We start from the raw sequence: 27,356 nt of genomic DNA on the forward strand, positions 1-27,356 counted from the left end.
ATTGCACCTGTGGTTTCAGGCAACGTCCACAGTTTCTCTTGGAGCCGATGCAGGACTTCACAATTCATATTTTTGTTCACAATACTTCTCTCTAAAGCCACTGAGGAACAGGGTGAACAAAACTTCTACAAATGACAAAGGATGGTTTCCCTGGCTACACAGTGCTCTCCTTTCCTCTGCTCTGCTAAATAAATTACAATAACACTTACAAGGGGCCCAGTTCTGAACGTATAAAGTCAATGGGAGTTTATCTTTGTGTTTCAGTGGGAGCATGATCAAAGCCTCAAGTGCTTCTTGACTTGATGCTAGAATCTGTTATCACTCCACTTGTAACCAACAAAAATGACAGTTATTGTACCTGTCTCCATTTTTTTCCAGCTGCATCTCCTCAGTGTTCCCATTGGATCCAAAGACAGTCATGAAAATACTGGCGTCGGTACCGCCGCTTTCGATGTCTCCAGTCACAACCGTGACTTCGTAGAGGATCTGGGGAGAATTTGAAACAATCAGAATATCTCATTCGAACAGCTGTCCTTAACCCAGGCAAAAGCCTGGGCAAAAGGCGAGACAGGCTTTGCAAGAGATTTACTTCTTTGCCAGAAATGGTTACAACACAACTTCTTGGTTTCTCTCCACACTGTGGTTCTCAGAGGCAAAGTTAAAGATTGAAACTAGCTACGGGACCTTCCTCTTTGCCTCATCTATGACTTTTTCTGCAGATTTTCTCAGCCTAGATAGACTCGGAGAGAGAGACACGTTCATTTTGACAACTATATGCTTGGAGAGTGATGAAGACCTGATAAACTGCTTCTCCACGGGAGTCACAACCTTCACGTCAGTGGGTAGATCTCCAACCCTCTGCTACTGGCATCTCCTCCCGGCCACCTCCCAGCACTCCAGACCTCCGTACCACACCAAACTTTTGCCATTTTTAAAAAACATCACCTAAAGTCCCAATTGTTTATTTCCCTTGACCGCAAAATGTTTCCCTGAAGTGTTTGGTGTCTATCTGGGCCACATTTAGTTGAACATCGCTAATAGTTTTGAAGTCTATACATCTGAACACCCTCTACAGCAGAAAAATGCAGCTATCCTATTTCCCAGTGGGACACACACCTCTGCATTGAATGCAGAGTGTTCCCAGATCTCGTACGTTAAAGGTATGTCAATTTATGAAAAGATGTTTTGCATCATTTTCACTTTATTAGCCTAACTTTGCTCTTTTCTCCTGACATGTGAATAGTAAGATTCAGAATAAAATATTTCAAAACCGTGCAAGTCCCAGTGGCTGTCAGTGGCATTAAGACTTTTCAGCCACTTAGACGCTTTCAAGATCGTACCTATGGTAACAAGACCTCTGGATTTAAGAGGTGGAAGGATATCAAGAAACAGCCACAACAAAACTTACTTCAAATAGTGCACTCCTAGGCAAATTTTATTGGCCTGAATTGTGACTGCCACATAAATAAACAGTGCAAAAGAATATCATCATAGAAAAATTATTTTTCATGTTTTTTTCAATTCTGAATAACCTGTCCATCACATATTCATCCATGCATGTTTTAAATCATAGCAAAGCATCATATTTGCTATAGGTAGGAGAAAAAAAACCCTCTTCTACCGATGCATTAAAGGTTTTCAATGACTGTGGTGGACATTGACTAGTTTCTCTATGTATGGGAAGGCAAATACTCAATTTAAAGCACAAAAAGGGAATATCAAGCCAAGAAGAAAATTAAATTGAAATGGGTACGTATGGCTGTGCAAGAGTCAAGCAAAAGCAAAACAAAAAAGCATTAACTTTCCCAAAGATGTTAAATGTATTAGTCTTCTTGAACTCTAAAAAAAAAATTTAAAATCAGTTTCTAACTACAGCTGTTTATGAGAGAACAGTCCCAAATTCCCTCAACTAGGAGACTGATCAGAAAGTCAAATGCGCACTTCTGATTTCATGTCTCAAGTATCTCCCCTGATTTCCTTCAAACCTTTCAGTAAGTTTCTGGCCCAACACCATAGAAAAAAATTAGTTAGATGTGTCTATTTTTGGCATGCTTATGAAAATAAATATTCAGGATTGGGCTTTTAAAGGAAAACTGAACATCAGTCTTGATTAACATCCACTTCAATCTACGGGCAAGCCATCAGCTCACCAATAGAAGCTTGGAAACCTTATCTGGGAGGTTAAACAACTGATAGGAAGTTTTTAAGAGATTCGGTTTTAACCTTGATATTCAGTCTGAGGGAGGGTTTTTTCCCTCTTTGGTCAATTCTACCACTGAAACCTGTGTTGAGTTGTTGAATCCTTCACAGATGCTAAAAATGTTATCACATTTTAGTGTGTCTGGGGAACAAGAAAGATTTCAGGAGAATATCTTTAGCTTGGGAATCAAGAGCAGCATAAAGAAAAATTAATGTACTATGAAAGCGTAACCTCACTGTAAATAGAAACACATCAATAGAGATTTTAAATTGCCATACAGGTATTAAACACGGTATTATTGTCCCATTCATCCAGACTGTTATTTCTGTTATAAATCTTACATCCAAAATCAGCATAGCTCGGCTTTCCAATTTGTACTTGGTTGAAATATGGCATAGCACACATTAGTTCAAATTTCATATATATGGATGAAAAGACTATATAGTTTTTTTCATTGCTTATTCAACTTTAATCAGTTATTCATTTCAAAGATCAAGCTTACAAATGTCTCCATGTTTTAACAACTTCCAATTATTATTAGTTTCTAACTGAATTCAGTTTCCCTATCCCATATCGTAAAAGCTGATATGTAGCCACGCTATGCAGAGAAGAAAAGATCTCCATTGCTCTAATTTGACAAGTTGTTAGAAGTATCTCCTCAAACAAAACACGATGGAATTAGATTGCACAAAGGTGTTCACCTTGCAGCTACTCCAACTCCATGGGTGATGGCAGTGGGTGCTCCAGGTGTGGTGACAAAACGAGGACACGCTGCTGAACCGCATCCTACCTGCTCTGCCTTACCCTCTTCTTCTGCCTATGCCATGGCTGCATCCATCCAGCATTATTAAATAGCGCTCTAACTGGTAATGATGCTAAACCATTCCTAAAGGTTTTGCTAAAGAAATAACAAAGAAACCCTCTGCAAATAAAAGGCTCAAACCACGTGCAGAAGTCAAAGTATGAGAAGTGCTGGCACACAACCTATATCAGCACAGGGCCATGCAGCAGCTAAAGATACAAGATGAGCCTAGAGCCTACCTTGAGGCCAACGTTAACGCAGTCCGCATCCAGGATGTTGAGGATCCGTGAGGTGAGTCCATCACCTTTGTCTCTGGCCAGCCAGCACTTACAGACAAAGTTATACATGACGCCTTTGGTGGGCACGACGATGGTGAGCTCTTCCACCAGCCAGCAGCTCTCAGGAGTAGCACCGTCATGCCCCACCTGTGAGAGACAGCAAGAAACCACCCGCTTGTTAAAGGGGATTTCTTCAGAGCAGAGACCCCGATCGGGTGTTTTAACCAGTGATGAAGGGCTAAGAGTGTTGACTACCTACACCATCACACAAACCACTTCTGCGGTGGAATGGAGGGAGCTGTGAAATCGTTCATGCTGTTGCTGCCCAACAGGCAAGACATCAGCGTACACGGCAGCTGATGTGGACAAGGAAGCTCAGGTCGTCAGCTGCTGAACATGGGGGAAGGCTGGACACTGCCAGTCCCAAAAGTAAGAGAGGTAGACTGAACTGACCTACGTGAAAACACGTTCAGTCTCTTACTGCTCTACTTCTATTCCATTGGTCTCTATCTGCTAGTTTGCTGATCTCTGCAAGGCCCGTTCCTCCACCTTTCCAACCCCTCCACTGCTGTTGCAATGCTTAGAAGCGACTACCCAAAGCTTTGTAGCCAATATGAAAGATGCAGCTACGCAAACACCCACATGTATTATTCAAGCACTCCTTCCCTCAAAAGTCCACACCTAAGTCAACTATACATATCAAGCTGTTTCTCTGCTTCCCATCTCCTTAAACTGCAAAAGCTCCATGTTTGTATATATAGGACCCAACAGATGGAGCTTACATCTGTAGCTGGTTGATTTTCAACGACCATCTCCTCCAAGCTCAAGAAAGGTCCACCCTGGAGAGCAAGAAGCCACACAAGAGTGGCAGGAAGCCTGCATGGATGAAAAAAGTGCTCCTGACAAAACTTAAATGGAGAAAGGAAGAATACTAGAGGTGGCAGCAGGGACAGGGAACCTGGAGAAATATGGAGACACTGCCCAAGTGTGCAGGGATGAGGTTAGGAAAGCCAAAGCCCACCTAGAGCTGAATTTGGCAAGGGCCGTGAAGAGCAGTAAGCAATGTTCCTACAGGTATATCAGCAGCAAAAGGATGCTGATGGTGCAAACTTCTCCAAGAAACTGCATGTGTCCCTCTTAAAGAACATGGGCAATTAATGAGGGGGCAGGCTTAAAAGCATAATTATGTATCCCAGCTGATGTATGAAACTCAGTCAGTCAATCAGTCATTCCAATGAGCTATCTGTATATAAAAAGTTAAATAAAAGAGCTACCTGCAGTTCATTATTTTCAGAGCAAGTGTTGTTTTTGTTGTTACTAGCCAAATGAGGTCTTTAGTTCTCGCTGGTTTTGGTTTTAAATTATTAGGATATTTAAGGTTGCTCAGAAAATAATTTTTAATAACAGGTTCATCTGGGGTGATATATCTGTGGTATCTTTTTTTTCCTCCCCAAAACAAGTGATCTTTTTTATCTGTCTCAGCCATCACTGCTATTAGGAGTATTATTACTATACTAATGTCTGTGCAGCTGCAGAAAATTAGAGTTAACCACTAGGGAAATTCAAGTCTACAATGGATGCATTAATTCTCAGATTCTTGGGGTGTGAGGGGAATGGGAATGTAACACTTGCCTTCCCATTCCCTCTCTGCCAGCTTGACTGCCCTTGTCCAAAACCAAAGCCCCTCCGAGACTGCACAGAGCCTCTCAAGACCTGTTGCAGGACGGCATGGATGAGGCGGTGGGGAAAGTTCAGGGCAATGGCTCTGGAGTGAAGCAGGAACAGAGCAGCCAGAGGAAAAATCCCAAGGAGCCCACGAAAGTCTGCTGCTCATTTGGGTTCGTTACCGTCACCTCCTAAAGCCTCATTCCCAGACATTGCTAGGCATCAGATTTTTGCAGCAACCTTTAACTCCTTTAGTATCAGTGACTGGCCAGAAAAAAGCATCCTGCACATGAAGCTGCCTTGGAAAACCTGCACACAAGCAGATTTCCAAGGGCTCCAAGAATGACGTTGTAAAAATCTGGGATAAACTCGTCCAGTGCTGAGTCTTCCGTATGGCTGGTCTTTTAGAGCAGAGCGCTGGGATTTGTCTTTCAATTCCAAGCAAATCTTTAGCTAGACCATGCCAATACAGTGATGATCCAAAGCCATGGCCACACCAGCAGCGTAGCCTGGACATGCATACCAATATCACAACAGGTTTTTGGAGCTGAGATGTTTGGACTAAGTTAGAATGACAGAATTCCAAAGGCAGCTTTGTCCTTGGGCTGTTTGAAAATCTGTGTAACTCATTCCCACCGGCCTTGAGGGACTGTTGAGTACTTCACATCACCAAGAGTAAGATGCACAATTTGCACTGAGCAGCTCACAATCACTTTGAAACCGAATGCAGCCACAGGGGAAAATGGGAGAGAATTTGAGTGGCAAATAGAAGGAAAAGATGCCCAAAAAATGGGATTCCTTGCTTATTCTGGAAGCTACAGAGAATATTAGAGAGACCTGAGGGTCTTCCAGGATCAGGTCCCTAGTCAGTGAGGGAATGGACTTGCAACACTTTATAGTCCACCACATTTTACTCTGTGCTTGTGATGGTGAAAGGCTCTGAACCAGAAGTGGTTTAGAAGTGCAGACCAATGCAGGATTCTTCTGAACATACCTGTGTCTCTCTGCAGCAACAGCAGTCTAGGGACAGAGACACTTTCATTCATTAGGAGAAGAAATATTAAAACTTGTTTTAAGAACACAGTATAAAGTGCCTATACCAAATAAGTTGTATTATTTATTTTCATGTCAGCATGTCTATTAAAGTACCCCAGTAGTAAATCTTATACCTGTAGGCTTACAAGACAGGTATAAATAGGCCCCTTTCAAATTACTTCATGTTCCACTGTTTCTGCTTTCACTACAGTATATTTGCAGCAGGAGAATAACACCGAACTAGAAGTGGTATCATGCTGCAAATCTTGCGATCCTACTAAATCCTGCAGTCTGCTACCTTGGTTCTACAGAGGCCTTCTGGAATCTTAATCCCCATGCTATGCTATTTTCACATGGTAACTGATATTCGGAATTTCTTGCCTTCCAGAAGCAGCCAAATGCCAAATCTGAGAACGAACTGTTCCTCACTTTTCCCAAGTAGATAACTAGCAATTTTCTGCAGTGTCCCTGAACACTGCAATTTTCTACAAGGAAAATATGGACTGATTCCATGGCAACCACAGCAGACTGGCACATCGATGTCATCGCAGGGATGTGGATCAGCAAGAAGAGACCTTCCAAGCAGAGGGCACTGCATGAAGGAAGGCAGAAGGCCAGGAGCAGATGGCTCCTCCAACCACGAGCTGGGGGGTTACAAACTAAAAGGGAAAAATGAGCAAGAGGTGAAGCAGTAGACTGGTGAGATCACTGAGGGTAGGGGTGAAAGAGTGCAGAAGAACGTCACGCGGCTTGAAAGCTATATGTTATTTCTTTTTCTAACTCCGTGCATTTCATTTGCAACTTTTTCTCTTCTTTCCCATTTGTAATCCTTTCCAAATTATTTCTTTTCCTTGCTTCTATTTCCAAGTGTCTCGTCCTATTTTCTCCTATTTTCTGTCCTTTCCTCACCCTACTCACTGTGTCTTTTCCAGCATCCTATTTATTTCTTCAGCTTGCTATTTCTGTCTCCCCGACACTGAGGTGTTATAGAGGTTTTTTTCCTCCCTCTCTGTCCCAGCCCATGGCTGTTTCCATGTGCACACAGTCTGAAGAGAAGGATTTATGTACTTGCTTCACTTTCAAAGTTTGACCTAGAGATGGCTAGATAGAAAGTGCCACTAATACTCATAATAAGCAGGCACTTGGAGTGCATTAAGAAAATGGCTTAATAATAAACTCAAATCTAGTATGGAGACTTCTCAAGGTGTGAGAATCCATTGCCTGAATGAAAGATAATGGGAGTGCTTCAGTCTATCAGCTGCTACAAGAGGACGTACAACGGCAAAATTTTTTTAATTAGTTAGGATTTCTATATCTTTTTATTTTCACTCATCTTCCTCCAAATACACAAGCATGTGCATCAACAGGTAGGTTTACTGCAACACAGGGCATGGGGTAAAAATAAAATTAAATAGGCTCTTGGAGTCCTCACATCCTGTGGGTTTCAGCACTTGAGGGGCTGGAGCAGGCTTTCAGGAGATGGAACTGCTGTATGAAACAAGAATGATGTACACAAACGCTCCGGAAGATTCATGTGAAGTTTAAGCTCAGTGATGGAAAGTCTATGCAAATTCTGTCTCCCTGAGCCATAGCAGAAAAAATGGCTCCTGTACTGAAATCTATTTGTGCACGTTACTTATGAACGATGATTAATTTTCTTCTCTAAGCCTGGGTCCTCCAAGCTGTGAAAACAATTTTCATGTTTAGCTAGAAAATTATACAAGATGTGTTTCTCACTGCAGGCACAATTTATGAAACCCAACTGGAAGTAGCATAAAAATCAACTAGGAAAAAGACTGATGGAGGACTGCATCCTGGGAACCTTCACTGCATCTGTCAATAACAGGATTTGACTAAGACAAAACAGTGCCGGAGATGGGACAAGTTACAACTTCCTTATAATTCAAAATTATCTTCTGCCTCCCAAGGATCTTGGTATCTTTACGCAAGATATAAAGCGTACTTATTTTGAGGTTCAGACACATGTGAAATCTCATTAGCACATCCCTGTTTACATTCCTTTTAGACCCAGGTGTCTTTCCTTCACTGCTAAGAATAACAGGAATATGTGCTTTCTTTGGCCACGTATTTCATGTGCCTCCAGTACTTGCGCTGCATTCACAAAGTACCTCCACTTTTTTGATCTCTCCGACATCTAGGCCCCAAACAGAGAATTTCTCTACAGAACCATCTGCAAACTCGTCTTTTCCTTCTGGGAGATCCAGCCACAGCCTCTCCGTCTGCACTTTCTGAGGACCCATGATGATGATGAATACTCGGCTGTCGGTGCTGGAGTCATATTCTGTGCCCGTCGTGACGGTGATGTGGTACGGGATCACTGCAACAGACAGAGGTTTAATCATCAGGAAACCCACACGCATACGCATTTACATGAGACTTCACAAAACCACGGACTCGTCCCGTCAGAGGGAGCAGTTTTGCACAGTAAATAGATTCACATCCCATCGAACTCATTTGGAGAAGGGATAACACCATGTTGCATCGGGCTACAAATGTGCAAGGGAGACCTCTTCCCTATACACACTTGGGACAGAATTCTGCAAGGGTTAGTCTCCCCAGACAACCCTACTGGCTGCAAGAAGGTTATAAGTCCAAATTTCTCCCTAAGTGATGACAGAACAGCAAAGGGTTTGAATCCTTATTTACACCGAGAGGCCTTCCTGAAGATGAGGCTGAGCACCTAAATCTTAAATAGGCTATTAGACCAAAGTGATCTTATGCTCACTGTTCAATAAAGGCAAATAAATCTGTGCTGACTCCCAGGTAAACTATCACTGCCTGAATGTCCCAGTACAACTGCAAATGTTCTCCTTTGTGCTTTATTCAAGGATTGCTGTGATCTATGTGGCAGCTCAGGGTTTCAGCATCCCTTTGCAAATCCAGGCAAACTATGAATAATCCTTGTCTTAAAGGTGGGTCACTCAATAATTTTATACATTGCATAGTAATATTGATTAGGAGAAAAACTTTCAGGCCAAGGCAGGTTTTTCTGTGGTTTTCAGAAATTAGTGTTCAGCTGTTAAAAGAGAGGAAGTGCCAGACTGTTTTTCAAGTGCTTTCCAAAAGCTCATTTGGGTAAGCCAAGCGGGCGGTGCAGAATTAGACACTGAATACAGGTTTGATTTCCCAGAACATTTGTGCAGGGCTGTTCAAGCCATTCTGACAAGACTCGGAGCTCTGAAACTTGCCTTGTCACAGACTCGAAACTCAGCCTGGCTTCCATCATCACTTTTTCAATTTTAAAAAAAAAAAGGTTTATAAACCTTGACAAAAAAACTTGGTTGGCTTTCAAATCATCTGGGATTGACATCTAGTTTTGCTTTATGATGACTAACAACATTTTTGGGGTGGGGCTTGTACTAGAAACTCACATCAAGCTCAGAATATGTGTGCAGTATCAGGAATTCATGCCGACCAAATCTGTTCTTACCTGTGGACAGAGCAGAACCCAAAGAGATTCATTCAGCCTCAGTTTGAGGATTTCGTGTACCAACACAAAATGAACTGGTGATTAGGCAAGACTTATTCTCCCCTTTATGGTATCATTTACATTTCAGCGTGCACATCAGCATAATGATGTGTAATGCATTCTTCACAAAATAACCATTGGAGCTGCTGGTATTAACAGGAGAAAGGGTCTAGCTGTAGGCAAGACAGATTTTATGAGAATATGTTGAGGGGTCATGTTTAGAACAGCTCCAGACTACTCTTTTAAATAAAGTACATTTTGAGTAGGGACAAAATTTTCTTATATACAGTTTTTACCCTGTTCTGTGACAGACTAAGTTCACAGAACTACCATCATTTCCAACTGAAGTTGCACCCTCAAGCCAAAGTGTTTGAAACACATATATAAAAAATGAGAACTATGAGAAATTTTTATAATTTCCCCCTTTAAATAATGGATACGGAGACATAGAGTAGCTTGCAGACACCAGGAAACAGTTTGCTGTTCTTTCCTTTAAAAACCAGAAAAGCGATCCTTTAGGTTGTTTATCTCCCTTCTCCATTGTCTCCCTCTTTCTCTGGGACTCCACAGTTCTACTTCTTCAAACCTGGGAGAACGCAAAACCTGGGCACAGCAGGACACCACAGGTTCTCCAGCCCATCTCTCTTTGCCCCCCGCTTCCTTGAGTCCCTGCGCAGAGTTCAGGCTGTTTGAGGGCACATGTCCCCCTCCCACGGGGTTGACTTTCGTTAGGGATGGAGACCACACCATCTCTGGCACTTCTCTCCAGCATGGGGCAGGGTTCCCAGTTCGGATGCAAACAGGTTCCTAATCAACAGGACCTTTCTCTGTGCTCCATCCTCACATCACCTCCTGCCCCTCAAAGGTATTCACCGATTTGAGCGTGAGAGAGTCCAAACTGGGCTGCCCAAATTGTCACTCCCTTTCCCAGGCAACTCCTAATACCGCTTCCCCTAATCAACTAATTAACAGCTGGCTTTTTATCCAGCTCAGGAGGTGGCTGTCTGGCTCACACAGTCCATCTTATCTGACATTCCTTCGAGATGCAGTTTTCTTAATGAGGCCATGTCACTGCCACAGAGATAGCGGTGATGACAAGCTCCAGGGCTCAGAGAAGAAAGACCACCCTGGCACAATGGGGATGATGGGAACTATCCTAGCTCTGCTGGAAAGGGGTTCTCCTGGGAGATGCTGATGTTTTATCCATTATTTGTGAAACTACATGGAATGCCAACATGGCAGATGTTATCCATTGTCTCACCACAGAAGTAATATCAGACGGAACATGGAAATCACTTATTTTTCGTTTGAACACAATACGGGATTACAAAAGAAGGGTTGCCCCAAGACACATGGGTTGCAGACCAGGTTAAGCAATGTGCAGCATTGTGTCTGCTTCACAACTTAAAGGCGTGGGACATGCAACCCAGGTATCACATCCCAACAAGCTACCGGGCATCAGCTGAGCTGCAGTAACCATTTGTGTGAGTTCCGTTGAACCATGTCAGTAAAAGCTACCTGAAACTCCTAAGCCAAATTACATCATTTTACACTTGGCTTACTGCAGAAGTTTAAGATAAGTTTAATTATTTTGCACTTGCTGTGGACTAAGAGCACATATACAGACAGTAACTGTGACTCAGCTGCTGCCCAGTTGTTACAACACAGTGTCTTAATCATACCTCTAAAATCTTAATCTAAAGCTAAAAAGACCCCATGTAGGTTGACAACAAACTGTAGGTGCAAGTTAGATGATAAATCATTGTCCTGGAACAGAGAGGTGGTTAATCAAAAGGTATATAAATATAGAGAAAAAAGCTTGTGTGGTAATGAAGTTGCAAGGAAATATCAATGGACTGGGGAAGTTTTCTGCAAAAGTTAACTTCAGCTGATGGACAGTGATCTTCCAGGCTTCCTTCACAGCCAGGACAGAAACAAAACAAGATTAGCTTCCCTGCATGAAAGCTGTCCTTTGCAGACAGTCCGGCATACTTCACTTTTTATAATTTGCAGTCTAGAAAGAGATTTTTCTTCTATATTCAGCTTTGCTTTGTCTCAGGAACCAGAGCCTAAAGATGAAAATCTACACTGGAGCTATCAACTGTTTCCATCGGTTATTTGAGCAAGAACCTCAGTCCAGATTTCATGAACTCCTTGTCTTTCAGTGACAGTGCTTGCAGACCCTCCTGCCCAATTATAAGACAATCCATCTTGTAGAAAAGAAAACTTGCCTGAGCATTCCTAGTCGAAGCTTGTTTTCTGGGAGCCAAGAGACTTATCTGTGCTTTTGCTCAGCTCCCCATATCCCACTCCCCTCCCAACCCAACAGTTTCTGTGATGCAGCTACCTGTTGTAACAAAAAAACCCTGAAGGGTTCTAAAATAAATGACATTTAGATTCATATTAAATAAACATCCTTGGTGATGAGGCACTACTACCCTGATCCTGAAAAGGGGAGATGGCTTAAGCATGGCAAATAAGGCCTCAGGAAATTCAAAGCCTTCTTTGGTAACTCAGATCTAATATGCTACATGAAACATCATCCTGAGTAGGTGAAAGAGATATAGGAGGAAAAAGGCAGCTGCTATCAGCAACAAGAGCTACTTTAAGGAATCGTGCGGAAAAGAGCCTCTGATAATCCAAGGGAGGCTCTTTTGGTGTTAGCATGTCTGACTATCGTCCCTCTCACTGCAAAGAGCTTTGGATCCTTTGAAGGACACTTCAGACAAAATTATACAAAACTTGCATAAATTCTTCCCTTAACTCTATCAGACCCTGCTGTTCAGAGGGCAGTGTCACGTCTCCTCACTTCTGAAGTGCTGTCTGCAATGAAGTTGTTGGTGGAGGAGAAGGAAAAGGGAGTATGATTCTTCAGGTCAGTGGGTTTCTTTCTGAGGTGGCCCTATGGACGTTGTTGACTAGCTCTTTTTCCACATTTGGTGGTGTGGAGGCACTCATCTAACTTTAGGCATCTAAAAGGGACACAACTTGGGATTGTAGTTGCCCATAGAGGTCCCCTGTGCCTTTTACCTCACCACAACCAAAAACAGCATACCTTTGACTAACCACCTACCTAATGATATTGCCACATTGTCCAAAGCACCACACTGTTCGGAGAACCTGTGTCTGCTGGCAATGGAGAAGTTAATTCTGACAAGCTGCAGCATCACAGATTTCCACAGGAGAGAAAGAAGAGAGTTGGAAACACTGAAGTCACTGTGAACTTCATGGCTTATCCCACTGTTAGGGTAGGAGAGCTATAGGAAAAGCAGCAAACATAGAAACTCAAGCACTGATCCAGCCTTTCCCAAAGTGGTCGTAACACATGGTGAAGAGAAGCAATCTGCTGTTCTGCCTCTCCCTGTTCTTCATCAGGACGAACGCAACCTCTCAAGCACTGAAAGCCAAGAACACAGGTATGCATGCAATCAAACACGGTGCTCGCTTACATGATCCTTTTTCTGCCGCCTTGACCAAGCTGGATTTTTTCATCTCCTTCACGTTCGCATTGCTGTCCTGACTCGACAGGCTGACAGACGAGCCATCCAGGCTGTTTCGCTCACCGTCATAGCTCTAGTTGGAAGGTATGTATGGGAGGGTAATGAGGTTGAGTACTCAAGTGTTGTCAGCTTTTCCCATGTGCCTCCAAGAACGTGAGAATAAATCCCTGTAGTTTCCCAGGTAGCGTTTTGCTCAGTGTAGCTCAAATAAATGTGACTTGTAATTTACTGCAGGTCATTCATTTACTTCATTGGTAACCTTGACAGGCTATTTTGGATGCGTGTTACAATAGAAGAAAATATAATGGACCTAATGGACTTTAATGGTGTGTTGTGACTTTTCTCTGCTACCCGTGTGAGCAAGAGCCACAGACAATTCAGATGGATGGGACGGTGCCAGATTTGCTTACCAGGGCACACACTGTGGTGTCAGACTAATTGACCTGGTACAGGTCAAAGAGCGTAAGAGGGAGAGTACTGCAAATCTGAATGATATGAAACATCTATTGTATTTGAGAAGTTACTGCAGATGCGTTCAGTGTTGTTGTCCGATAAATGTGAGGCTCTTGTGACACAGTCAAGTAATTTAAAAAAAAAAAAAGTGATTAGCTTTTCCTCATTATGAATTGATATGAGCAACAGGGTAAGTGTGACCACAAGAATTCATAGCATTGTCTGCTGCAATTTTATGAGGGAGCATATGGCAATACTCATCCATGGTGTAACTCTTCTTACATCCATTCTGTTGTACTCAGGATGAGTCTGGCCCAATTTCATTGATGATAATTTTAGTGGTAACTGTCAATTAAAATGTCATTGTATTTTGCAAAGTGGACTCCTTAAATACAACGGACTTATAATCAGCTGCTTTATTATGCCTCACTGTATAGAAGCAATAGAGGTCTATTAATCTTGTTTCCTAATTTTAATTAGTGTATGTACCTCGAATTCCAATTAGCTATATTAGCCTGATAAAGCAACAGAGAATGTGCAAGTAGAAAGGGCATTTCACTAAAAACCATTTGGTGCTTTGAGTGGTAGCAAAGAAACTAGATTTTTTATGTTTGGCATTGGTGGAAGAAGTTGCTGAAAAGATAAACCCATTCAGTCCAATGAGGATGAAGTCAAAGGACCTGATATTTTGGCTTGAGGACTTTGAATATTGGGACCCATAACTAACCTACTTTGTGGGCACAGCAAGGAGAGCAGCAGGGAAATATACTCTACTGTGCATCAGCAAGGTACTTTGACTCTCAGCTGAAGAGTTTCACTTAGACTCCTAGATTTTCCTGTTGAAATTGCCAATTACAGAGGTAGTGATACTGGGCTGAGAGTGGCCATACTTTCAGCACTTGTCTGAAAATCACAAATTCATTTTGGACAAGTCAAAAACCATAAGTCCCTAATGATCTGTCTTGGACTTCAACCAGATAGACAATGATTTTATATTTATTAGTAGCAATGGGTTGGGATCACAGCTTGAGCTGTAACCATACCTGTTCATAAAGCATACGCTCTATCTTTTTGTCCTCTTTCTTTTTAGAGAGCCAGCGCTCACATAGGAAAACGAATGACTCCTCTGTGGTCTCATCCAGGATCTCTACTTTTTCCAGGAACCAGTCAGGACTGAACATGCTATTGTCATGACGAATCTTGATCTTGTACAAAATGCCAAGGTCCACGGCCTGTATAGTAAACGTATCCTCCTGCAGGGTGTCCAATAGCAGTTGCTTCTGTTAACGAGCTCTCAACAGATCATCTACCAGACAAAAGCAAACGGAGACTACAGAGCACAATATGTGTTTAAATTCCATCTCACATGATGGTGTTTGGTTAAAAGCTTTGTAGCAGTCTATAGAGGCATACCTGCATGCTAAAACTGTTCTGCAGGGAAGTGTTTTGAAGTCTGCTTCTGCTATGAGGGGAAGCTGCACAAAATGTCACTTTTTCAGTTAGAATATTGAATTCCTGGAATTTTACACCCTGATTTTTAAGTCTAAGTATACTCCCTTTCTAATCCGGTTAGATTTGTATGGGCAATCCAGATAAGACAACCTTTGCCATCATTATATTTGAGTATCTCCATATGACGCCGTGAATATGACTCACGGACTGGCCACAGAGCACCCCTTTTGGAGTTATTTTGTCAAATACAGATGCAGCTTAGGTCCCATCAATTTCTCATGCTCTGCAGTGAATTAGAATATATACTATGTACATGCAAATCAGTTGCACAGAGGCTGTAAGAATGAGACACCTCAGGTTTTGTGTGCTCTCAAATCTGCAGCTAACAATTCAAGCCAGTTTATATGGACCAAGCTCATAATTTGACTATCAGTGACTTTGCAGAAACATCTACCCATTTGCTGCAGTGCCTGTCAGTTGTAATACCCAGCTGACAAAATCCATACAAAGCATTTTAAGAGGTAATGAACACGGTAAATGGAATCAATCAATTCATCCCTCATAGGAAAGCTCAGGCTATAAAGACAGTCATGGACTTTTTAGGTTAAAGACTGTGAAATGGAAAGTATTATTAACCCATTACATTTGTACCTGTCCTCTTTCAAACTTGTTGAAATTTGTTTCAGATTTGCTGAGTTTTCTCTCTCCTGTGTCCCCCAGATCTCCGTAGATATTTAGGAAAACATTAGCGTCTGTCCCAGCACCATAGATATCTCCAGTGAACACACTTATCTTGTACGTGTGAACTGCAGAAAGAAACAGAGGTGTGATTTCTGGCCAGGTGAATTATCGAAGCCTATGTTAGATACTGAATTTACCTAAGAAAATGGTCCCCAAACTTTCTGCTCATCACTCAGTTCTTGGAGGTTTAAGATCCCATATGCTTTATCCTTTCAGGCTTCTGGTAATGATCCAGAGGTTGGGGAATCACTGGGCTGAAATTTGCTGACTTTCCTTTTTTTCCACCTAATCAATGCCTGTGCATTGCTTTGATCACATATTGAGCAGTTAAAAGTGCAAAGAATCATTACGGTTATTACTGGATACGATGTTGATAGAGGTGAAGGAACTCAGCACCTTTTCATACTGAGGCTCAAGGGACATACGTCTGAGAACAAGTGATTCAGTGTTGTGAATTCTTAATACTCCATCTTCCATAAACAAACTCCAGGGATTCAGATGTGCAATTACTACCAGAGTTAATGGCATGTATCTCTATAAATTCCCCAAACAGAAAGAGAACAGGTTTCTGGGTCCTTTTGCTGAGACGGTATTTAATTAAGGAAGTGTTGGAGCTGTATTGTTTAAGTACCCTTTCTCTTTAGCTTGCTCAATGATGATCCAATAAAACCTCATCAAATCTTTAGTAATGTGCTTTACTAACCCTGTTAAATACTCCTATTTTTATTTTGCTACTCTTTTCCCGATTACACAGGGAAAACAAACAGTTATGGGAAGCATCCTCTCCAGGAAAACAATTAGGGGCTGTACAAGTCTCTGATTACCCCGATGGCATACGAGCCCTAGAGAACGCCTCCTTGCAAATCCCAGGGCAATGCAACTGAGGAAGAGGCACAAAGTCTTAGTTAGGATTCTTCTTTGTACATTAACAGAAAATAGAGAAATCTATATTGTCTTTTTCTTCTGTACCTAGCTTTCTCTGTAAAACAGGGCTCCTTTTGCTTCATAGTCCATGAAAGATTTCCATCAGTTTCTCTAAGAAATGGATCACGGCCATTCATCAGGCTAGGTGCAATGCCAGGTTTTCTGGTTTGCCTCTTCACATTACGTCCTACAGAATTACAGCTTCATATTTGCAAGACAACTGCTACATTAGTAATGAAGGAAGCAATGCATATAGTCTAATAATTGGTCAATTCATCCCTCTTTGTTTTTTGCTTGCCAGTTTTGGGGACCTTCAGGACTGAAATGCAGTCTACTACATAAAAGATGATGCTCTGAATACCACAAGCTGATTTGCCATTGCTGTCATTTACACTGCGTCAGTGCTCAAGATGTATGAGGACTCATAGAGATGCAGAAGATGTAATTCCAGTCCCAGGTATTTTATATCTAAAGCAGAAGTTCCCAAACTTAGCCCTAGCTCCCCGCCAGAAGAAACCTTCAGTTATCAAAAAAACCCACCCTATTCTATAGACTGTAAGACTTATTTTAAGGCTTTGCCTTTAGAAGGAAAAAATGAGTCACCTAGGTTAGTTAACACATGGTAACTAATGCAAGGTAAAGCAACAGAAGTGAGTAAGTTACAGAAAATGCCATGCAGGCATCTAGCAGTCATGACACTTACTAATTGATATTAAAACTGCCTTTCCCTCTGCAGGAAAAAAAGTCTCCCATGGGCTATCACATACTTCCTAACAGGGGAAAAAGTACACCTGTCTCTTCTAAAGGCACAGTGCAAAGGCTCCAGCCTTCCTTACGGCAAGGCACCTCTTTGCCTGGCAATGGAAAACACTTACAATCCGTATAAATTCCACCCTGACAATGGTAAATGTAAATGCAAATCAGACTCTGAGAGAAAAGAAACAGGGAGAGGAATGATTTTCTCTCTTGAATCATCTTGTTGCCAGATGCAAGAACTGAGAATGAAGGTGGCAGCTGAATTCAATTTGCTCTGCTCAGGGTGTAGGAAGGTTCATGACTTCTCTCAAGGGCAGAGGGAGCACGGGGTGGGAAAAGGAGTTTCTAGAAAAAAGAGTTATGAACAGCTGGGCATACAGAGAGGCAATGAGTTTAGGATGAAACTTCAGTTCTTCTTCAATTCCTTCATTTACCAGGAGGACCAAACACTGAATGTGAACAATTTATTCTCCTCCCCAGAAGCACTTTAATGAGGTGAGGGTGGCTGCCTAGAGCCAAATTTTTAGAGGGTATCCATACGTACCTGAAGAGCCGTAGGAAAAACAACTTTGGGAGGAAAGAGGAGCGTGAATCAGACTGGTAGGGTAGGAAAGGAAGGAGCAGAGTGCACAGGACAGGTGAAGTTGGGCAAACAAGTAAGGATGTTTGCAGAATCATCCACAAGTTTTGTTCCAAAAAATCAGATTAACAGGTCCCTACCTACTCCTAGGATTGTATTACCTTCTAACGGGTCTTCAACTTCTTCCTCTATCTGCTTGAGTGTCCCATCCTTCATGAGTTTTTCAGTAAAAATATCAGATGGTACCAGTTCTCTGACAATCTCGCCGTCATCTTCAGATTTTGCAAGCCATCTTTCACATGGAAATGTGACAGTTTCTGAGCCCTGAAGTAAACATGACAGAGATAATCTCTTCAAAATAATGTGAACACGTTAGCATTTCCCCTTTGAAAATACTCTGACGTGCAGGCAAGGATTTTCAACTCATGTATGTATGCATGTGTATGTAGATGCAGACCTGAAACAGTATATAGAAATAGATTTCCTCCAAAAAGAGGACATCTGAGGACTCTGAGAAGAAGCACTGAATGTGTAGCAGAGAACAGAATTCCCAATGGCTGCGTAAGACTGGCTGTATGATCCAGTAGATCTCTGCCCTTCCCAGTTTTCGATCGTGCAAATTCCTAACCGGGACTGCACCATTCCCGCTGAAGCTGTGTTTTACTGAGACTCTGCAATCCCTCTTCAATCCTTACTCAGGGAGCATTCTCTTTGAAGTCAGTAGGGGGTTTATTCTGAGTCAATACTTCAGGATTTTTGCCCTATAATTCTGTGACTGAAGCTGGTTTCCAGGCAATTCCCATACGTGCATTAAGAGGAGAAAAATAGCGATTTAATTTTTGATCTTTTGGTTTGACTTCACTTTGGTGGAAACAAATATGATTTCTTTCATCAAACAAACAAAAACAATAGAACATGTGTTTTCCACTTGGTAAACAAAATCAATCCCAGACTACTCATTAAGAACAGACTCCCATAAGGCCTCCGAGATGGTAAGATGCAGGCAGTTTTCTGTGTGCTGGGCACCCCAGGCTATGTCTCCATAAAGAAAGGGGCATGAGCCATCATGCAAGTTGCAGAGCCCACAAGTCTGAACAGAAAAAAAAAAAGTTAGTTTTAATCTCACAGTAACTAAATAAAGGAAAAAAAAAAAAAAAAGGCCCTTTCCTTACTGACAACTTCATCATTTCTCTCCTAAGTAGCCCAGGGACTTTCTGCCGTTTCTAGTACTCTGTGTGCCATCACTTTCACGTATAACATAAGTATGAATAGTGTCCACCTTAATTACTCTCATGTAATTATTTATCAAACCAATACAGGGTCCTTTCTTCACTATGTTTACTATTTAAATCCTAAAATATTAATATATAGTAAAAGAAGGGAATAGCTCTCCCTGTAGCAATCCTGAATGTTGTTATCACTGTCTACTACTGCGCTGAGCATCCTTGAGCTGCCAGATCCTGCCCTCCCTGACACGGTCACTGGGGAGGAATAGGTTGTGCACCTAAGATTAGAGGTGCACCCCAGTCACTGCTCACCTGGAACGAACAGGTCATCGTACCACCACGCACAAATCCCAGACCAGTTGATCTGCTTGAGCTGAACCTCTCCAAGGGACTTGTGTGACTTGAGCCTTGAGTCTGCAGCAGACTCAGCCTTTGAACCCACGTAGCCCAAATCTTCTGCTGTCAATAAAACACCATTTCTTCTCCTCTCTGCTGCTCCCTGCAGTGCTGCTGTTTAATCCCAGACTTGCAATGTTTAACTCCGTAAGGCAGTTTGAAGCATGACTTGTACAGAACGGTATCAAACAAAACAGGCAGCACTTGAGATGTTCTCAAATATTTTACTTTCAAGTGTTATTTGTGCTGTACAAGCAAAATACAGCATCTAATGACCGGCCACACCACTACTTCTGCCTCCTCATTTCTGCACGGCTGTCTGACCACATAACCTGTATTATCTCACTGTATGCTGAGCCAATGAACAGTACTCATCTCCCCACCTACAGTCTGTGAAGAGAGGGCTTTCCAGAATGATGCTTCAGTGCTGAAACTCTCTACTCCTGGTAGAGATCCCATTTCAGTCATGTCTCTTGCTGAAGCTTTTAACTGCTCTTAAACATCCATAATGTTGGCTGTACGTGCCGTTGATATGAACACTGTTTATTTGGTAATAGGATATCAAGGGACTTGAGTGCCTGCACAGTGGGGCATAATGCGCAGTTACTGCAAGAGTTAATTGTATCATTATTGTTAATCACCATGTCATTGCCACAGTTTTTATTGGAGTTTCCTTGTTAGTGATTGCATTAATATTTAAGTGACATAAAGTGCACTGTTTTATGTTACCCACGGTAAAATCCTCTTGCAGCTCCAAACAGAATTTGTTTCATTAGAGTCTGAGTCTGGCCCTAAGCTAGAAGCAGGGTATGATAGTGTGCTAAAAGTCAGTGCTTTGCCCTTCTCCAAGTTGTAACAAATGAAATAGAATTATCAGATATAATTGGCATGCCAAGACAGAGCTTTATTGGCATGCAACAATCTTAGTTTCCTACCCAAGTGCTTTCAATTTAATCTGAAAAGTTACTGACCTCATTTTTCTTTTGCAGCATTACAGCTACATCTAGACACATCTTAGCAGTCTAATCAGGTAGCATAGCTTTTAGAAGCATTGGCAGCAGCATATTGCTATCCTGTGGCAGGTCATAATATCCTGCGGCTGATCAGCGGCATCACGCAGTGCTCTGCTTTCTTCTTTTTTCCCATGCCATAATCAAAAGATCAGCAGAATTGTGAATCTCTCAATTTTTAAGTTGTTCATGGTCTTCTTCCCTTCCTCCACCTTCCCAGCTTTCTCACTGTCTGTCCTTCAAAGCTGCTGTAAGGACTGCAGAGCCCCACAGCCCCGAGACCCTTTCTGGGCTAATGGAAGAGCACCCAACACAGAGCTCTCGGAAGCTTCCCAAAGTGCTCAGCTAATGGTAGGTGTAGAAAAGGGCAGCCCACGAATCTCTTTTCCCTTCGTTTCCATACCTTTGTGCATCCCCCTCTTCATCTTCGCTAGCCTATGACCAGTAACAGTATCTCCAAAACCAACGTTCGTTAGCCTAATGAAGCTGTACAAGGCAAAGGTTAGTCAATACACAGACAGAGGGTCTGATAATAACAGACTGGCAAAAAGGTGATCGTGAGAAACAATCAAAGGGTATTGGCTTGTGAAGAAGCTTGTACGGGAGGACACAGGCTTGAGCATGATGAGGAAGGCTCAGGGCAGACCTTTGAGTTGATCGTGAGGCAAAGAGACTAAAACATATCCTGGAAATTTTGAAGGAGGAATCAAGTAGGTTCACCATGACTGAGGAGGTCGTGTTTACACCAACACTTGATATTAGAAGTCACTTCAGGAAGGGGCAGACCTGAGCATTGAGGTGGAGATGAAAGCTGACCTCCCTTCGGAATGAGGGGAGAAAGGACAAGACAGAGGAGAGAGCCCAGGTATTCCCAAACACAGCTACTGCTCCAATTCTGAACTGGTCCTGAAGTGGTGATTTTCTCCTGAACTTCCCTGCAGCCAGCTTCATTCCTGTTCCTACAGCCAGCATCTGAAAGCAGGGCCGAAGCACAGTTTCTTATGCGGACAAGATCAAGATGACTGATATGGCTGCACTGCCTTAATCCTGTTAACATGAGCAACCAAAAGTCCTAGGACCTAATTTGACATTTTTTATATGAGTGATTCAGGGACTTGCACTGACAGACATTTTGCTTGTCTTAATTGTACTGGCTCCCTGCATTTATTTTTCCAGAATTAAGGGATGAAATTATTTCTTGTCTATGTTTAGCCACAATACTTTTTATTTTAAAATGGTGCATCCACGTCCTTCCCTGTGATTGTTCAAAACAAAACTACACATGAAAATAGGAAGCTTTGGCCTCTCATGTCACCCAAACACACCATTATCTAAGTTAGCCTTGGGCACTGGGGAATGTTCAGCCACAGTGGTGCAGTGCTCAGCCCTGTAATTTATTAGCTGTATTTGTACAGCAATGGGTACAAACTCGGGAATCTTCCCTCTCAGTCCAGCAAGCAAGTTATGATAATGTTGCCTCCAAACCCAGCAGACAGATCACTCTTTCACACAAAAGATAAAGAGTAGCGAATGTCTCCAAAAGGATGAGGAGCAACATCTCTGCTTTGCTCCCATCCGCTGCCAGGAGGAAATAACTCTATTCTAGTCAAAAGGTACAATGAGAACAGCATTTTTTTTAAAAAAGCAATGATTGCAGAGTCTTATAATCAACATTTGAAGAATAAAACATGGTAATACATGTTTCTTGTCCCCAGATCTCCAAACTCTAGCAAGTTCATTAGTGTGCATTGTTCTTTAGAGAGTCATTTTTCACAGTTAATCACGCTTTGTATACAGAAGATGCACTTTGGGAAATGGAAGCGGCTGCTAATGGAAACATATGGCAGCGTTCTGGGATTTGCAGCCTACCTTTCCGTTTGGTAAGAGTCTCCGAATCGTTACATGGTCCAAATGCCATCCAGAGTTCAGTCCTCCACCCTTGTGTCCTATGCGAATCTTTTCAATAATGTCACCAACATCCTCCAGCTACAGGAAAAAAAAAAAAAAAAAAAGAAAGATTATGGCATGAACAACAGGTGCCTTTTGAGGCACTACTTCTTTAGCTTATTTCCTATTTTTCCAGTCTGTGTGAAGTCCGAGGGGAGCAAATATTAGTGTTGATGCCAATTATGCCTTAACTTCCATTTTAGCTAAAGGGTTGCCCTGAATTTCTGTCCCCAAAGTGGAGGGAATCTTGCTCTACACAAATTACCCACTGTATGAGATAGGTTTGGTTGCACAGCAGCAGTCCCGCATCTCAGGCTTCTCTGTATGAGTGGGAATGAAGGTAATTTTTTAGAAATTGCAATGGTGCTGCATCTTCAGTTGTTCTTTTTATATCCCTTTCCTTTTTAGACACTTACGTGCACTCTTATAACACTGGAAGAATAGCTTGGAGGTCAAAGTACAATATTAACAGCCTGGCATTTTATATTATCTCTCTCCTGCCACAGAACCCTAATGCCATTCTGAGCAAGTCAACAGAATTGCTCTCATGCAGTGGCTACTGGTTTTTTTATGCCTCACCTTATTACTAGAGTAATTTGTAACCAGTTCTTCACTTTTAAGTCACCTCCCTTCCAAAGGCTTGAACAGGAAAAATGATATTTGCTCCTAAGTAATAGCTTTTGGTTATTTCAGTGCAAGCTTTTGTATAGTTGGCCTTTAAAAAAAAAACAAGGCTGGCTGCAAACCTCCTTTGCATGTAGGAGAAGCACACTGAGCCGTCTTTCTGTCCATAGGGACTTGGAGTCTTTTTTTTCTTGGAAACATGAGAAAACTGAACATCTCAATTCGCACCACTGGAGACTACTCCCTTCTTCTCTTCCCAGCTGACAGAATTGCCCCATACTGAAGCAAAGACGTCAATAATTTTAGAAGACTCCTCAGCTCAGTAAGACTGACCGCACTACTCAAGGGGTTCACACTCCGAACAAACTGCGTTTGACTTCACCAGCCCTGCCCTGACTTTAGACAGCATAAGCATCATTGCAAAATAATTAAATGATCCAAACTCATTTCTAAAACTCATGCATGCACACAAGTATGCACTAGGGGAAAATTATTTTCTCCTCTTTTGTCCTGTCCAAATACTCATCTTTCAGTGAGGCTTTTAATCAATACATAGCAATAAAGTGATGCTTGACCAGTGAAGATCCGTGTTAAAGAGGACGCAGACTTTGCCCTGCTGCAGGCATCTCAGCAAATCATCACTTGGGAGCATAGCTGAGACCAGTCTTTAATCTTTTTTTATCTCTTTTGCAAAATACAAAATGGTAGAGGCAGTTAAAAACACTAAAACAAAGGGGCAATTCTCAGTTTGTGTTTCCTGAGATCCCCGAATTGTTTTTAAGGTCTGTTGAACTCCAAATTATGGCTCTACACAAGTAAGTGAAAGAAGAATATATTTTGCTTCATCCCCATCTCCTGCAGCAAGAAGAACTGGTGAGGAGAGAATGAAGTTTGGGGACAGGTTAATGTGATGTTATAAATCTGGAGAACAAACTGCATTTTCACTTTCTTCACCTAAGAAGAAAGTACTGATGTTTCAGATTCTACCAAACCTAAAATAAATCTTATGGAATAAAGAAATAACAATAACACTCAGTTTAAGATTTATACCTGTGGATTAATGCAACTCTATTATGAAAAACTGTGGAAACTCCACCAAAATAAGTCTTATTCTTTGTTTTTAAGGAATCACACTGGAGATTTATTTTAGGATTCATGCCATATAACAACAATGTGGGCTGGAAGCATTTTAAGTTGTTAAAAAGTTTAGTGTAAGATTTCCCTTCAATTACAAAACCAAACCAAACTCAAAACACAGAGAGGTTGTAAGGTCCTCTACGAAGTCAGCGTTGGTGTTGCAGCCAGGGAGGGAAGGTAAGGGCATGAAACAGTACCAAAAGGATAGGCCAGAGAAGGACTGCCTGTATTTTTGCCTCTCACAAATTCTCAGCAATAAGAATATATTATGAATATGAATTGCTGAATACTGTAGAAGTAAATGCGCTCACTCACTGATGTGCACTGGTTTAATATTTGCATACAGTTGTGCAAGCATTTCAGGAAATACTTGATAAGATCTTTCAAAAAGTTAGCCTTGAATATTCAAAAATCATGGTGTCTGCAGCAAAGTAATGGTGTCTCTGTCCGAGGATACAGAGAAAGACAGCATGATGCTTAGGTTGCCATAGAGTTAGCATAAATGAATGGACCATCCACCCCAAATGAAGTGCTACGTAAGTAGTGAGCACCATGGATGAGCCCCTTCAACACGATCTGCTGATATAGGAACATGAAATGATGCAGAGACCTTAAACACAAGGCAACTAGTTTCAGAGATACTGCAAGCATTTGGTTCCTCTTACCTTCCAAAGTATTGCAAACTGTAAGAGAAAGCAAATATGCAAGCAAGTAAGAGTGATAAGGAAAGGTACACATATTAGATCCGGCATGCATGGACACTGGTACCCTCTCTTTACCAAGTATGGTCTAGGAAATGGAAGACGTAAGGACCTTCCAAAGCAGCTCTCAACTTTACCTGGAAGGACAAGCCTCCGTATCCATGTATTGGTGAATCTCAGCTCCATGATAAAATTGCACCAGCCTTTACAAGTCTTAATGTGGCATTAGGCCACAGGGACACTGCATGTTGACAATTTTGGGTTGCTACTAACTGAAGGTCAGTGAGAAAAGATTTGATCCAGTACACAGTAATTCTGTTGCAGAATAGAGTTTTGATCCCACATTCTTTGAGTAAAAGAGCTGACTACCTTTTCCTAAAGGAGGAAAAGTTCTCACTTCACTCCATTTTCTCTTCTTAATCCCCTTAGGGCAACCTAAGATGAGAGCGAGCATCTTTGATCTTACCTCCACAATGAATTGATTCACTGAGTTCCTTTCAAAATACATCCTTTGTTCTCTCTTGTTGAGGCACAAGGATTTCTGCTGAGTGCAGATCCCATCGCTTCCATAGAGAACAATGAAGACATCCGCATCCGTGCCAGCTCCAAAGATATCGCTGGTGTAGACTGTGATCTCGTAAGGAACAACTGATTTAGAAAATGGCAGAAAATTAAAACAAACCAACAGAAGTTAGTAAGCGGCATACCAATGCTCCTGAGAAAATTTTAATGAAACAAAATCTGGATTAGATCACTCCTCAGTTAAAGAGAACAGGGTAGGAATCACGCACTTGTGGTCTTTTAGATATCAAGCTGGTCAGTACTATGAGAATCCGGAGGGATTTGCTTTAACCCTATAAGGCCAAATGACCTTGATGCATGTTCATTTACTGAGATTTTGGGATTAATCACATGATCAGAAAGCACACAGTATATTTATACCTGACATCTAAAGTTATTGGAACAGGATTTACTTCAACAGCTCAAGTCTTAAAGCAAAACACGAATTCACAAATTTTTGAGCAACTAGGCAGATGGATGAAGTTAAGCTAACTGGAGGGAGTATATAGATGTTCAAGATAGCCTTATTGATAAAAAAATCTATCATTATTTTTGTTACTAAACAAGTGACAAAAATCAATCATAAGGAAAACAAATAAAACCCTCCGCTGTCCACTCTGATCTGGTTTTCTCTTGGTACCACCTTGTCTGCAGCACCAAGGCAAACAGGTTAAATTACTACCAGGTCAATGGTTAATGCAGAACAGTAAGGATCAAGTCCCTAAATACTTCCTTATTCTGTTCCCTTGGTTTCTCCAGAATGTCCCATGACCCCAAAAATCTGATGCCTCTTTTTGTTCTTTTCTATCTTCACAGCTTCTCAGTGCCGAGTCCTGCTGGAGCGTGACTCAGACTTGCTCAGGAATAAGACTGACCCAGGAATAAGACTGGGGCTCTGTTCCTGGCTCTGCCACAGATTTGCTGAATATCCTCAGTTTCCAAGGTGGGACGGTGTGTAGCTCACAGAGTAAGAAACCTATGTTCAGATGTCTGCACATCCAATAGGTCTGCACATCTCCAGATGTAATCACTAAAGTCAATGCAGTTTGAAGAAAGAGTGAGACAAGTAAATGCAAGCATCTTCCCCGGGGTTAGCCGAATCATTCTCCAAATGCACCCTCTGTGAATGACCAAACATTTATGGATGATAATGGGAATTCAGACATCCCACTGCCATGAGGAGATGTAAATTCAGGTGTGCCATCTGGCAAATGGAATTCTATCTCTATTTCCTTTAAATCCTTTCTGAAATCTACAGATGAAAAATACCAGGTAAGGCTTGGGCACCACCAGTTAACTGCAGGGACTTCTCCTGCCACAAAGAGACACAATCCCTGTAGCTCAGGTCGATACCCATAAGCACAGCCTTCGACACCCAGTGCTATCACCAGGATCCGCTCCAGGCCATCCCTCTCCTGTACACCACCCACCCAGCTTCCACCGTTTCCCATCCCTCACTACAATCTTCTCAGCTGCTTCTCATCCGCATCCTCCTATGCCGCAGTGACTCCAGTCAGCTTTGCTATTTATACGACAGCACTTTGTGATGTATTTCAGATTCAGCATCTCTGTTAGGGTAGAGAGGTTTCTGGCACCATATCTGTTACTGTTGGAGTAACTCTGATTATGCGTATCAGAGACTAATCATTCATTAAAAACCCAGGCTCTCTAAAAACAGCTCTCGGGAGAACAGAAATTAAGGAGTTTTCTTCTACAGAGCGTCAGCCTGGAGGTACTTAATATTCTTTCTGCCCAACCCAATGAAATCTGCTCTGCTGTGCTGCAAGTAAACTGGAACAGTTTCTCCAGTATGTAAGAGGGGGGAAAAAATCCTGTAGACCAAAAATCACATGCTACACATTATGAATTAAAAATGAT

General features: G+C 41.9%; 1 protein-coding gene across 1 annotated transcript in view; it reads right to left on the minus strand.

Moving 5' to 3' along the window:
- Nucleotides 1–27,356, minus strand: part of LOXHD1 (lipoxygenase homology domains 1) — a 125,565-nt gene that overhangs the window by 34,262 nt on the left and 63,947 nt on the right. Inside the window, exons 25-33 of the mRNA XM_010582978.1 lie at nt 25,384–25,565; nt 22,378–22,494; nt 18,038–18,200; nt 15,527–15,681; nt 14,467–14,676; nt 12,920–13,043; nt 8,110–8,318; nt 3,242–3,427; nt 359–486 (exon numbers count right to left, since the gene is read on the minus strand). Of these exons, the coding sequence (XP_010581280.1) occupies nt 359–486; nt 3,242–3,427; nt 8,110–8,318; nt 12,920–13,043; nt 14,467–14,676; nt 15,527–15,681; nt 18,038–18,200; nt 22,378–22,494; nt 25,384–25,565 (1,474 nt within the window). The remainder of the gene's footprint in view (nt 1–358; nt 487–3,241; nt 3,428–8,109; nt 8,319–12,919; nt 13,044–14,466; nt 14,677–15,526; nt 15,682–18,037; nt 18,201–22,377; nt 22,495–25,383; nt 25,566–27,356) is intronic.

This window comes from Haliaeetus leucocephalus, unplaced genomic scaffold, assembly GCF_000737465.1.
Source record: "Haliaeetus leucocephalus isolate CR32 unplaced genomic scaffold, Haliaeetus_leucocephalus-4.0 Scaffold866, whole genome shotgun sequence".
In the NCBI taxonomy this organism is placed as follows: Eukaryota; Metazoa; Chordata; class Aves; order Accipitriformes; family Accipitridae; genus Haliaeetus; species Haliaeetus leucocephalus.